At 43.9% G+C, this 13,851-nt stretch overlaps 1 protein-coding gene across 5 annotated transcripts in view; it reads left to right on the plus strand.

The window, feature by feature from the left end:
• FARP1 (FERM, ARH/RhoGEF and pleckstrin domain protein 1) overlaps nt 1–13,851 on the plus strand; it is a 346,392-nt gene that overhangs the window by 300,312 nt on the left and 32,229 nt on the right. For all 5 annotated transcript variants that reach the window (XM_054012427.1, XM_054012444.1, XM_054012453.1 and 2 more), the window contains exons 17-18: nt 7,472–7,553; nt 12,223–12,460. In XM_054012427.1, coding sequence (XP_053868402.1) covers nt 7,472–7,553; nt 12,223–12,460 — 320 coding nt within the window. The remainder of the gene's footprint in view (nt 1–7,471; nt 7,554–12,222; nt 12,461–13,851) is intronic.

A 13,851-nucleotide genomic window follows, 5' to 3' on the forward strand; every position in this document is an offset into this window, starting at 1 on the left:
TGAAAGATATGGACCGAGGTATATACTTGAAATATCGGCACGATGGTTCACTTTTTGACCTCCGTCGCCTGAATGCAAAGACTAAGACAGTGCAGAAACTCTTTCTTGAGGCACTCTTTGCTGATGACTGTGCCCTCATGGCTTACACTGAAAATGATCTTCAGCACATTGTCAACAAGTTTGCTGAGGCCTCGCAACTTTTCAGGCTATCAGCCTCGGAAAGACAGAAGTTCTCCATCAACCTGCACCTGAATCAAATGCTTCTGTCCCGAATATCTCCATTGATGGCACTCAGCTGAAAGTCGTGGAGAACTTTAAATACCTGGGTAGTGTCATAGCCAGTGATGGATCACTGGATAATGAGATCAACGCACGAATATCCAAAGCAAGCCAGGCACTTGGCTGTCTGCGTGTCAAAGTTTTAAATCACCACAACATCGGGATGTCAACGAAACTCCTTGTGTACAGAGCTGTTGTTCTTTCATCTCTTTTGTACGGGTGTGAAACATGGACACTATATAGGCGTCACATCAAGCAGCTTGAAGCATTTCACATGCGCTGCCTCCGCAACATCATGAAGATCTGCTGGCAAGACAAAATGTCTCTTCTTGAGGTCCTCAAGAGAGCCCAGATGACAAGCATCGAAATGATGATCATGAAGTCACAGCTACGTTGGACCGGTCATGTTAGCCACATGGATGCCAACAGAATCCCCCGCCAGCTTCTGTATGGTGAGCTCTCCCAGGGCATCTGGCATATAGGTCGTCCACGGAAACGTTACAAGGACACCATCAAAGCCAATCTGCAGTACAGCAGTATCAAACCTAGGGACCTTGAGGACGCTGCCAGCGATAGAACACAGTGGTGTGCAACAGTCAGAAATACCTGCATCACTTTTGAGGAAGACTGCTGCCGGCGTCTACAAGAGGCACGCGAACGACGTCACAGAGCATCAGCAGTGCACAATCCACTGACCGTGAACTTTCCATGCACCATCTGCAGCAAAATGTGCACCTCTAGAATTGGCTTGTACAGTCATCAGAGGGCACACCATGAGACCAACAATAGATGATCTGCACAGATTTGTCATCATTGGATCGATGGACTACCAAGAAAGATATATTACTGGCATGCCTTGAAACCCCAGTCATGGACCAGGGCCCCATTGTGCACTGTGTGGATGGATTTAAGGTCTGTTGAGCTCTGAGGCGTCTGCTCAGTGCTTCTTGTATCCACAGATTGGTGGGTCTGTGCTTAATCTGTCACTCTTTGTAGAGGTCTTGGGAGGACTCCAAACCCTGGAGTCTCCAGGGAAACTTCCCTGTTCCTCATCTGATCCGGCATGGGGGATGGAGGGGGCACCAAATCCTGGGGGCCTGTGGAAAGGAATTGGCAGGGAAAGGGAGCAGGTAGCACAGGAAGCAGTAAGTGAATGTTTTGGAGGGAGCAGGGAGAGCTAGTCAGGCACTCAGATGCTCAAAGGATCAGTAAACTTCCTGATCCCATAGCAGCTTTGAAGACGTGACCAGAGCCAGTAAGGAGCTGGCTTCCAGGGCCATCTCCTTCCCCTTTTCCTTCCTTATGCTAGCGGCAGTGCGGCATCCTCCACAAGATCTGTCTCCCCCTTGGTGGAGAAGGAGGCAAGGAATCCTCCATAGAGAGCCACCGTGCCAGTAGGAAGGGAGAAGGGGGAAGCCTTGCTAAGGATGCCAGTTTTTGTTGGACATATTTCTGGAGGTTTCATCACAAGACATAATCTTTAATTTAAAATAAATCTTTAATTCCTGGCAACGCTAGGGTGCTGATGAGTTTGAGCTTCCTTTCTCCATGGGTCTTCCTGATCCTTGAGGTTTGAAGGCTCAGACTTTCCTCGCCGAGACAGTGTTTATTGGAAGCGCTACAGGGCTTGCCTCGTGAGGTTTCTTGGAGCCTCTTTACCCTTGTGTGGGTGTTACTGAAGGAGTGGGTATCATGGCCCTTTAAAATAAACAAATGCCATTTGGAGGCTAGGTTATTAATACTTTTCCAAACCCATTGTTCTATTAAGTGGTCTGAGTGCAATGTTGTATTTAAAGTAAGAGAAAAGCAGCATCCTTAAGGAAATCCACTAGGTTGCTTCAGAGAAAAACATAAGCAAAAATATTCCAATCCCACTGTACCATGACACCTACTCAGTCAGCTCCCCACATTAAACAGGATGGGCCGGATCCTCAACCCCTGTTCTATTGTTCCTCCATGTCCCTGCATGGACAGACAAATGCTATAACAGTGACTGGGGATTTCACTTGCAGAAGGGAATCCCTGATCAGCTGTACACCACCTGCTCCCACTGCTCTCCTCCCCTGGCACAGTGGCATTGCTGGGAGTGTAGTCTGGCTATACTGTGCCCTGGTATTCTGGGATGGCTGAATGGAACTGTTCCAGGGGCCATGACTTAAATTAAATTGCTCTAACTTGCACTAGGGGCCAAACGGGTTCTCTGCTGCTCTGAGAATCAGTAAAGGTGTAGAAAGCTGGCAGATCTGGCCCTTGAATCTCAAATTACTAACATTTAAGGTAATTAGATGCTCCCAAACTTGATTATCCCAGAGCGAAGGTTCCCTGATGGTGCCACATGCCTTTCTGGAATGTCAAGTTCAGCTGTGCTCAAACCTTGGAAAACCAGGAAATACAAAGTTAAGGGATGTGCCACTCCCACAACGCAACCTTAAGTTGCCCATGGATCTGGCAATAGCCACTGGAATGGTTCAGTAAGGGGGTGCCAGGGTAAGAAGACGTAAAGAATGACTAAGAGAATGTGCCATCGTTTGTGTTGTGTTGCGTTCCATAGATTTGAACTGCAGCATATATATGCCTGCACTCTGACTGCCTGTACAGTGTTAGGTGCAACAATACTGAGTGGGGGAAGGAGTAGTTTGAGCAGGTTATTGTGATATGAAGAGAGGTGCATGTGTACTTCAAACGATCAAGTATGCCTCATTTCAGCACTGAATTCTGTAGGTTGTATCAGTACTAGGCATGGGGTATGCTTGCGTTATGTGTACTGTCAATATTCCCAACGGTAGTCTCCAGGCCTCAGTAAGAACATAAGAACGGCCATACTGAGTCAGACCAAAGATCCATCTAGCCCAGTATTCTGTCTTCCAACAGTGGCCAATGCCAGATGCTTCAGAGGGAATAAACAGAACAGGTAATCAAGTGATCCATCCCCTGTTGCCCATTCCCAGCTTCCAGCAAATAGAGGCTAGGGACACCATCCCTGCCCATCCTGGCTAATAGCCATTGATGGACCTATCCTCCATGAACATATATAGTTCTTTTTTGAACCCTGTTATAGTCTTGGCCTTCCACAACATCCTTTGTCAAGGAGTTCCACAGATTGACTGTGCGTTGTGTGAAAAAATACTTCCTTTTGTTTGTTTTAAACTTGCTGCCTGTTAATTGCATCTGGTGAGGAGTAACTGAAAGTAGTGGCTAAGACAGAATCCTCACAACAAAGGGAATGGGTTGTTACATTTAGCCAGGTTGTTGTGGTTTGTGTGGGGTAGCCTCAGTGTTTGAGTGTAGGCCAGGTGTATGTACTCCTCTTTGTTATACCTGATATAAACACACGTTTTGCCTTAGCAAAGAGAAAGTTTCAGATTCAGTCCTACAGTGTGCATGTGCTCTGTTCCCAAAGTGTTCTGTTGCATTTGTGAGGGTACGGTGCTAGTGTGTGTGTTATCAGCACATTGGAGTATTACTCATTTAGGGCAGAGTTAAGGGGAAAGGGGCAGTACTATACCTTAAATCTGTATTTCCTGGCTTTCAGAGGTTTGTAGCTTAGCTAACTTTCTGGACATGCATAAGGCACCGTTGGGCAACTAGGGCATTTAATTTTCTTGGTTTTTTAAAAATTAATTTTCTCAGCATTCCCCATCTACCACAACCCATCTCTCCCCCTCCAGTGCCTCTGGCTCCTTGGCAATGATCACCCCAGCCACAGGATGCATTGGCTGCATGCTAGTCCCTTCAGTGCCCCGGCATCATCTCTCATCTCTCACTTCCTTGCACATCTAGAACAGCCTGGTTCTCCCTCCTCCCCTGGGGAGATGCAGGCATTGGCAGGGAGTCACAGGGTGAGGAACTGGGGAGAGGATGCAGGGACTAGAGTCGCTGGGGTCACGTTTTGAAGGGGGGGGGATTCATAGGGTGCATGGATGGTCAGGTGTTTGGGGGAAAGAGCTGAAGCCCTACCAGCATCCCCCACTGACCCTCTCCTTCCCATCCCATTCTTCCCTGCACTGCTTCAACACTCCCCCTCACTGCTTCAACTCCCCGTGCTCCCCTCCACTGCTCTGACATTACGCTGACTCCTCCCACCTTCCCTCCCTGGTGCCATTGCCCTGATCATCCCCAAGCCCCCACACAAATCCCCCCACACACGCGCGCACTGCTCTGAGCCTCTCGCGCTCATACCAACTCCACTTTCCTCCTCGGCACTCCAAGCTCCTTGTAAGCTTGAGGAGGTGAGAAGGTGGTGGGGTTGTGAGGAGTGCAAGGACCAGCTAGAGACAGAAGGGGCAGGAGAATGAAGATGCAGAGTCCCTACCGAAATCTGGGCCTCATGTATTGGGAAGAGGCTCTACACATCCATCTGCAGCACAGGAGACTCAGAGAGGTGTGAAGGGGTCCATTTATCTCGATTATATGTTCTCAGATGAATGAGAGCATCCCATGGAGATGAATACAGCCTGAGACAATAGCTCTGAAAGGTGTAAACTGCTCCATTTTTCTCAGAGAGTGTTCTCATCCCCTCTGCCCCGGTTTCAACACCTGTGGGCCTGTGCCATCCACTAGCCTTCCATAGCTCCTCACCCTATTTTCTGCACTATGTGCTTGGTGCATACTCCAAGCAAACCTGTTCTCAGCTCCCAAGTACGTCTTATGGTGCCAAGCCAAATGCTTTACAGAAATCTAAATATATTACATCAACATTATTACCTTTATCAGCCAAACTTGTAATCTCACTAAAAAAGTTATCAAGTTAGTGTGACAGGATCTATTTTCCATAAACTCATGTTGATTGGCATTAATTATATTACCTTTAACTCTTTATGAATTAAGTTCCATATTAGCCTCTCAAGTATTTTTCTCAGGGTTGATTTCAGGCTGACAGGACTATAATTACCTGGGTTGTCCTGCTAAGTCTTTAAAATATTGGTACACCATTAGCTTTCTTCCAGTCCTCTGGAACTTTCCCAGAGTTCCAAGATTTATTGAAAATCAATATTAATTGTCTTTTAAAACTCTTGGATTCAAATTATCTGGACCTGCTGATTTTAAAAGTGTCTAGCTTTAGTAGCTGCAGCTCAGCATCTTCCCAACTTACTGTTAGAATGGCAAGGCTTTCTTCATCATCATCATCATCATCATCATCATGATATAACTAAATCATCTGGCTTTTTCCCAAATACAGAAGAGAAATATTTATTGAACATTTCTGCCTTAGCTGTATTATTGACAGTTTTACCATTTCCATCTAATAATAGGCCGATACCACTGTTAGGATTCTTTTTGTTCCTTAATATACTTAAGGACAATAAGAAGTTTGTTTGGTTTTTTTAACTCTACTAACCTTAGATTTCCCTTTGTGTCCTTGTACTTTGTACATTGGGTCAATTGCTTCACTACTGCAGGAGAATTCCCTGTGTGTTTAATAACTTAACAGACAAAATCCAGCACTTGAGCTCAAACAGTAGCTTTTTTTATACTTTTAAAAATAATCAAACAGTTTCATAATGGCGAAGAAATTTAAAATTTTGCATTTACCGACTTAATTTCCTTCTAATGAGAGAAGCTTGTTAGTACTAGGAGGGAGCCTTTTAAAATAGGAGCTTGGGGAATATCAGAGCATATGAGCAAGGTTCAATGTCATTCCTTCTCTGTTACAAAAAAAAATAAAACTAACTAACAAAGGTGTAGTTAGCAGTTGAGAGGTCAGCTTCTTTCTGCCAGGCTCAGATATCATGGTTGGTGTTACGGTGGTACAAATATCTAAATAGGCAGATAGAGCTGTCTGGTTTAGGTATTTATAAGGCCCATATTATCTTTGTGACTAAGTGCTGGTATGGTATCAGGTTTCAAGATCTAAAAGAGGGGTTTCAATAAAGTTGTGAATAATATGCTGCAATTACTTCTAATGCAAAGATTTACGATTTTGTCTTCCATTTATTCACACTTTAGTGCAAATAGACTTTTCCTAAAGTAAAAATCTAGATGTGTTTGAATGAGTTGAATAACTACAGGTGAATGAAAATCAAGAAATGTGTTTAGTTTAAAGCAGAGATCTGACCATTTCCTCGAGTTAATTTTGATCTCGTTATTTTAGATCTCAGATGTCTGCCTGTTTGGTCTGTGCAGCTCCTTCAGTCGAATTGTACATGTTCACCCCAGGGATGAATTTGACACCACAACCACCCCCCAAAACTCACACTCATTAGTTTAACAAAATTTTAAAATCTGAGGCATTGAGTGAGAATATGCTAATGATTGAAGCTGCACTGAGGAAGACTTTGTTCCCTCTTCATTTTTGTTACTAGGCTGTCAGTCTGTGCTTCTCTCATCCCCCTAGTGGTTGTTCCTGTCTGTTCTGAAATGCTCAGCTCAGACCAGTATAACAGTTCAATGACAATTAGAATCTTAAATTCATTAATTTCTTTCACTGTTCTCTGGGGTGATGTATTTTTATGATTCAGTCTCCCAAAATATGTAGTGCCTTTAATTCTGCACCCCTCCCCATATCTCTCATGCACATTTAGAAACAAATAATCCTTTGTCACCAGGAGTTACGGTTATCCCAAACTGAGTGCCCCCTGCAACATGCATTAGCTCTTGCTATAGGAAGTCCAGCCTGATTGAGGCGGTGGTTGCATTATTTTTAAATAAAAGGAGAAACTGGACAGGAATGTTCCCTGTGAATATGTGACACTTCTGTACTGAACCTGAATGCCTGGCAACCTTGCAGGCTGCTTCCCCTTCCAACAGTAGAAGGGTTCTTAGAACATACTTGTCAGCAGTCCCTGCTGGGGATACAATTCTTGGTTTTTAACAAAAAAAATGTATTCTGCCTCATCCTTACAATCAATGCCCAATGAACTGCAATGGCATTTTAAAATCTTCCCTGTTTGTCCTCCTGCCCTCAACTTTCCCTATTTATAGCTTTAAAAATGTTGGCAATTTTCCTTAAAAGCCTAATGGTTTTGTTAGGTTCATGCCCTCTCTGATGTTACTAGTACAAGCCAATTTAGATGAAGAATGTGCTTTACATGGAAATTAACAGTACATTAAGAAGCTACTTTATCGGTTTTTGAGCTAGAGAACACAGAATTTTAGGATTTTGAAAGAAATGTTATTGAGTTTCTTGGTGCTTTACAAGTGATTATGCCGTTATATTGCATGACTGAAGTTTCGATATTTCTGTTGCTGACAGGGAAGGCCGCTCCAATGCTCACATTAAAGGAGATTACCAAAGAATTGGTGATGTTATGCTAAAGAACATTCAGAGTATGAAGGTAAGAATGATCCTATAACCACTAAGCTTTGGCGTGGGTCAGAATCAACGTGCTTTTTCATGTAAATATAGTGCTGCCATTTGTGCTGCTTTTGACTATTGTGTGAGCTTTTATTTAAAAGGTTTCGTTCAGCGAATTTCTAAATGTTTAGGCAGAGTTCGAGTGTTGCAAGCCCTTTGATTTTTAGTGATCAAAAAATCCTTAGAAGCATTGCACACAAAATCAGGAGAAGATTTTCAAACACAATAAACTTTCAGATGTGGAGACAAAATGAGATCGCGTTTTATGTGCGCAAATAAAGATGAGAGCACAGAATAGGTAATTGTGCATGCAAGTATGCCTGCAAGTAGGACACTTGTAGAGGCAATGGCCCTGCAGTGGCATATACCAACTAGATACATATTTGCAAACCTAACTTTTTGGGAAGCTGGTCCTAGATATTTGGTCTCTCTTTTCTACCCCTCCCCCCCCCCCCTTTTTTTTTTTTTTTTTTTTGAAGCTTTGTTTGTGCTGTGATACAGAAAGGGTGAGTGCCATTGTAAGGATCACATAGCAAATCAGTGACAAAGCTGAAAATAGAACTTGAGAATCCTGATTCACAATCCACTGCTGTATCTAATAGGCCATCATAACCCTTTCCTCAATAAACCTACCACTGACTGCTTCATTCACCCAGACCTGTTCTGATACCTGGAAAAATCATAATATGCACTTTTAAACACCAGTCCCTTATTACCAGGAAGTATAATTGTTTTCCTAAAGAGCTGTTGATCTCTAACAGTAAACTTATATTTAGAGACAACTCTGCTTATGTGTCTGGTGCCTTTAACCTCGGGTACATCTATACTTACCTCCGGGTCCGGTGGTAAGCAATCGATCTTCTGGGATCGATCCCAGAAGTGCTCGCCGTCAACACCGGTACTCCTGCTCCGCGAGAGGAGTACGCGGAGTCGACGGGGGAGCCTGCCTGCCGCGTGTGGACCCGCGGTAAGTTCGAACTAAGATAGTTCGACTTCAGCTACGTGAATAACATAGCTGAAGTTGCGTATCTTAGTTCGAAGTGAGGGGGTTAGTGTGGACCAGCCCCTCATGTTTGGTCTTTGGTGCCCTACGATCCTCCTTTGACACAGAAGAAAGATTGCAGCCGCCAGAGAAAAGAATCAAAACCAAGTTTGGATCAAAGAAGTCAGAATAGGAGACAGAAAAGAAAAATTAGTTCAGAACCTTCACACTTAGCACAGAACCTATTAAAAGACCTGTAAATTGACCCTGTCAACTTAGTTAACATAGGGAAGAAGTTAAAAGTAATAACAAACTACCTGGCAGCCTCTATAGTAACCAAGGAGGGTCCCTTTTGGTTCAGCTTCTCTGCCTGTCAGAATGTCCATGGAATGAACATGTAGTGTGCCTAGAAACCACTAAACTAGCCCGTACTGTAAAGCTGTTGCAAAATCATGAGAAGGGGGATTTGTCTGGAGATGTGTCAAACACCACATTAGATTTAGACTAAGCCATCCTGCCTTTTGAAGTCAGATCAATACACAAAAGTCCAATTTCCCCTCATTTTCTGTGACATCATATTTATTCATTTAGAGACTTCTCTGGCTCCATCCAATGAGCTTCATCAGTAAAATCAATCACCAAACTACAACAGAACTCCCTTCGTTCATTTAAAAAAAATCCCCTTTAAAGAAGTAAGTCGGAAACTTGACCAATCAGATGGACCTTACGCTGCAACCTGACTGAAGCTGCTACAACCTCACTGTCATAAGGCAGTCCTGCCTGGAGTGCCCTCCTGCAGCAGACCGCAGCATGGCAGCTAGTCTGCCTCAGTTTCCCATCTCAGGTGACCCAATAACTTCATGTTTTCTGGTCTCCAAACAATCCCTCCTTGGGTCTGGTTCATTACAACAATATAGTCAGAATAGCCAATTCTCACCTGAGGACAAGCAATCACTAAAACTCCAAACTCCCTTGATGCCCCACATACCAGACACTGGTGCCTTCGACCACACCTGGACTCTGTCAGTCCTTTCCTGTCCTTGTACTGGGACAGCCACCGCAGCCCTTCCAGTTGGGGCGCAAGCCCACTCTTTCCAGCAGGAACCCCCACAGCCTCTCTGCTGGGAGCATGTTTGCCAGGGGAGCATCCCTCACTCTCACTGTTCCTCTGGGTCCCGGTCTCCAGCCCTGGAGTAGTCAGTAGGTAAGCTCCTGTGCTGCTCCCTTGTCTTCAGCCCTCTCTGGCCCTTGGCTCCACCTCTCTGGCTTTGAGCCAGCAGCAGTTCCCTCTGCTGCTGTTTCTCCTGCCTTCAGCCCCCTCCAGCCCTGGCTCTCTAGCTTGGGGATGCCAGCGAGCAAACCTGTTTTGCTGATCTCCTGCCCTCTGTTTCCTTCCAGGACTCCTCCAGTCCCTTGGTCTCTGGCAGTTCTCACCTGCCCTTCTGCTCTGACTCACTGTGACTCCCTGACCCATTTTAGCCCCCAAATATTGCCCAACTCTCTTTATTGGCCAGACTGAGAGCACTTGTTCTGGCACGGAGGATCTGGACCTTTTTAATTCACAGGCGCCAGCCACGCTGTGATACCCACCCAGTCAGCATGTAAGTTATATTCACTCCCCTTCACTTCACACCACCATTTTGTATCAAGAACATTAGAACAGCCATACTGGATAAGAGCAAAGATCCATCTAGCCCAATATCCTGTCTTCCAACAGTGGCCAATGCTAAATGCCCCAGAGGGAATGAACAGAACAGAACAGGTAATCAGAACAGAACAGTGATTCATCCCCTGTCACCATTCCCAGCTTCTGGCAAACAGAGGATAGAGACACCATCCCTGCCCTTCCTGACTAATAGCCATTGATGGACCTATTTTCCATGAACTTTTCTAGTTCTTTTTTTAACCCTCTTATAGTCTTAGCCTGCACAACATCCTCTGGCAAGGAGTTCCACAGGTTGACTGTGCGTTGTGTGAAGAAATACTTCCTTTTGTTTGTTTTAAACCCGCTGCCTATTAATTTAATTTGGTGACCTCTAGTTCTTGTGTTATGAGGAGGAGTAAATAACACTTCCTTATTTACTTTCTCCACACCAATCATGATTTTATAGACCTCAATCATATCCTCCCTTAGTAGTCTCTTTTCTAAGCTGAAAAATCCCTGTTTTATTAATCTCTCCTCATACAGAAGCCATACCATACCCCTAATCATTTTTCTTGCCTTTTTGTGAACCTTTTCCAATTCCAATATATCTTTTTTGGGATGGGGCGTCCACATCTGCACGCAGTATTCAAGATGTGGGCATGCCATGGATTTATATAGAGGCAATATGATATTTTCTGTCTTATTATCTATCCCTTCCTTAATGATTCCCAACATTATGTTCACTTTTTTGACTGCTGCTGCACATTGAGTGGATGTTTTCAGAGAACCATCCACAATGACTCTTTCTTGAGTGGTAATAGCTAATTTAGACCTCATCATTTTATATGTATAGTTGGGATTATGTTTTCCAATGTGCATTACTTTGCATTTATCAGCATTGAATTTCATCTGCCATTTTGTTGCCCAGTCACCCAGTTTTGTGAGATCCCTTTGGAGCTCTTCAGAGTCTGCCTGGGACTTAACTATCTTGAGTAGTTTTGTATCATCTGCAAATTTTGACACCTCACTGTTTACTCCTTTTTCCAGATTGTTTATGAATATGTTGAATAGGACTGGTCCCAGAACAGACCCCTGGGGGACACCACTATTTACCTCTCTCCATTTTGAAAACTAGCCATTTATTCCTACCCTTTGTTTCTTATCTTTTAACAAGTTACCAGTCCATGAGAGGACCTTCCCTCTTATCCCATGACAGCTTAATTTGCTTAAGAGCCTTTGGTGAGGCACCTCATCACAGGCTTTCTGAAAATCTAAGTACACTGTATCCACTGGATCCCTCTTGTCCACATGCTTGTTGACCTCCTCAAAGAATTCACCTCTGAAGTTGCCCACCTAGCGTTATGTAGATGAGATGATAACCCAGGGACAGAAAATAGGAAGTGCTGTAACGCAGGTGTTTTGATATGGAGTGTTTGTGTGTACGTGTTCAGAATTTTCCAGGAGTTGTAGCTGTTCTTTAATAATAAATAGATGAACAAAAGCTGGAATTTCAATTGGTTACAGATAGGATCATCAAAGGGGCCTAAGGAATTGGGAAAGTCAGTGCCAGTTGGATGTCTAATTACCTTAGTCCTCTTTGGAGATCCCAATCTACATTTGTTTCCTAACTCCACGCTGTTGTTTGTCCCCATGATAAGTGCACAGTGTGAGCTAAGTACAGTGTAATATCTTTAACTTTGAATTCCTTGGCTGCTGCTAGACTATCTGCCTCAATTAGTTTTGTTTGTTTTACAGGGGATGCAGAGAAGGTCAGGGGAAGGGAAGAATTGGCACAAAAGATTAAATTAAGTCTGGAAAGGGTGGGATTTTCCATCTTATTTCTTTTGTAGGTTAATGACAGAATGTTAGTGTTGCACAGAGCAAGTGATTGTGTTGCAGAAAACTACAGCAAAATTAGCTAGATTTTATAGAGGAACATATTTGTATCAAATGACTTGGAATCCCATATTGCAGTGCATTTGCTAATGTCTCTGCCTCTTTTCTTTTCTCTTTGTTTTTAAGCAACTGACAGTTCACCTGCGGAAACACAATGAAGTTTTGATGGAGTTGGAGAATGGGATCAAGAACTCTCGCAAGCTGGAGAACTTGTGCAGGGATTTTGAGTTACAGAAAGTCTGCTACCTGCCCCTCAATACCTTCCTACTCCGGCCTTTGCACCGGCTCATGCACTATAAACAGATAATGGAAAGGCTCTGCAAACACTACCCACCAAATCATGTGGACTTCAGAGACTCCAGAGGTGAGGCGGAGGAATAATCTAATTCTATAAGCTGTGGACTAGAACAGTCTCCTGATAGCTAGTTCCCCATTCTGACCACTAGGCATGCTGTAGTATAAATAATATTGCATCCAAAAAACAACATTAGAAGAGTGTTCAGCTTGCAGAGTCAAGCACTCAAAAGTCAGGAAATGTCAGAATTAAGGTTGTCTCTGCGTATGCATGACAACATACTCTTTTTCCAGATGTGCAGCCTGTTTTATTGTCATTTCCATGGTTCGCTTTAGGTGTTCAAAGCTGCTGTCATATTTTTCTCAAACGTGAAGAAAATATTCTCTGTTTGACGTTTTCATCGATTGATCACTTCCAAGGCCAGAAGGGACCTTTGTGATCGTCTAGTCCGAGCTCCAGTATAGCACAGGCCAGAGAACTTCCCCAGAATGATTCCTGCACCATATTTTCTAGAAAGATATCCAGTCTTGATTTTAAAATGGGCAGTGATGGAGAATCCACTACGAGCTTTGCCTCTTGCCCAGTTTTTCCCTCTTGTTCATGATGACGTGATTCCCTGCTCCTTTTTCTCCTCCGTCCTTACATATGATTTTCCAGGGGATTTGTGTTCGTAAATCAGCTAGGTGCTTTTCAAAAATCCCACCCTAAATCTTTGTCCTCATTGTAGAGCAGAAATCCCTTGCTGTAAAACCGACTCTTAAGAATCCCCCATATTAGAGTAGACCTATAAATATTTGAGGATGATTGAAGCCATGTGCCCAGTTACATTTTCAATTAAACAATTAATTAATGGATATTGGAGTCCTTGGGGAGAACATAGTAGTAGGGATAATAATAAAGCACAACCAAGGCTGGATTAACCTTTTGTGGGCCCAGCACTTATGAGCCATATTAAGGCCGGATGTAGCAGTCAGTGGAGTTGTACCTGCATCTCCCCACCACAACCTCCTCCACATTTATGTTTCGTAAATACCATTTTTGAAAGCTGGATTTTCTACTTTGGTACAATAACGTTTACAAAACTTTTTTAAAAAGTTAGTTTCTTTAACCTATTTCTCCCTTTGCCTCACCACCCCTCATGACTTGAAGTGAAACAGTAAAGTTACTGGGTGGAGCATGGGGAGGAAAATTGCCGATGTCCATCTTTTGCAGGGAGAAAGGGCCACAGAGAGAGAGAGAGACACACACACACACTTTACCACCAAGGCTACCACAATCCACCTCAAGCCCTCACCTCAACCTTCACATCTGGGCTCTCCCCCCGTCCTTCCTACTGTTCCCCCCCTCCCCTCCCCACACAATTAACCTCCACCTTTGCACAAGGGCTCTCCTCAATCTCCCTGTTACTGCCAATCCCTCCACTGACAACCTCCCTCCCTTCTACTCCCCTCCCCAAAGCC

This window comes from Malaclemys terrapin, chromosome 1 (assembly GCF_027887155.1).
Source record: "Malaclemys terrapin pileata isolate rMalTer1 chromosome 1, rMalTer1.hap1, whole genome shotgun sequence".
NCBI classification, from domain to species: Eukaryota; Metazoa; Chordata; order Testudines; family Emydidae; genus Malaclemys; species Malaclemys terrapin.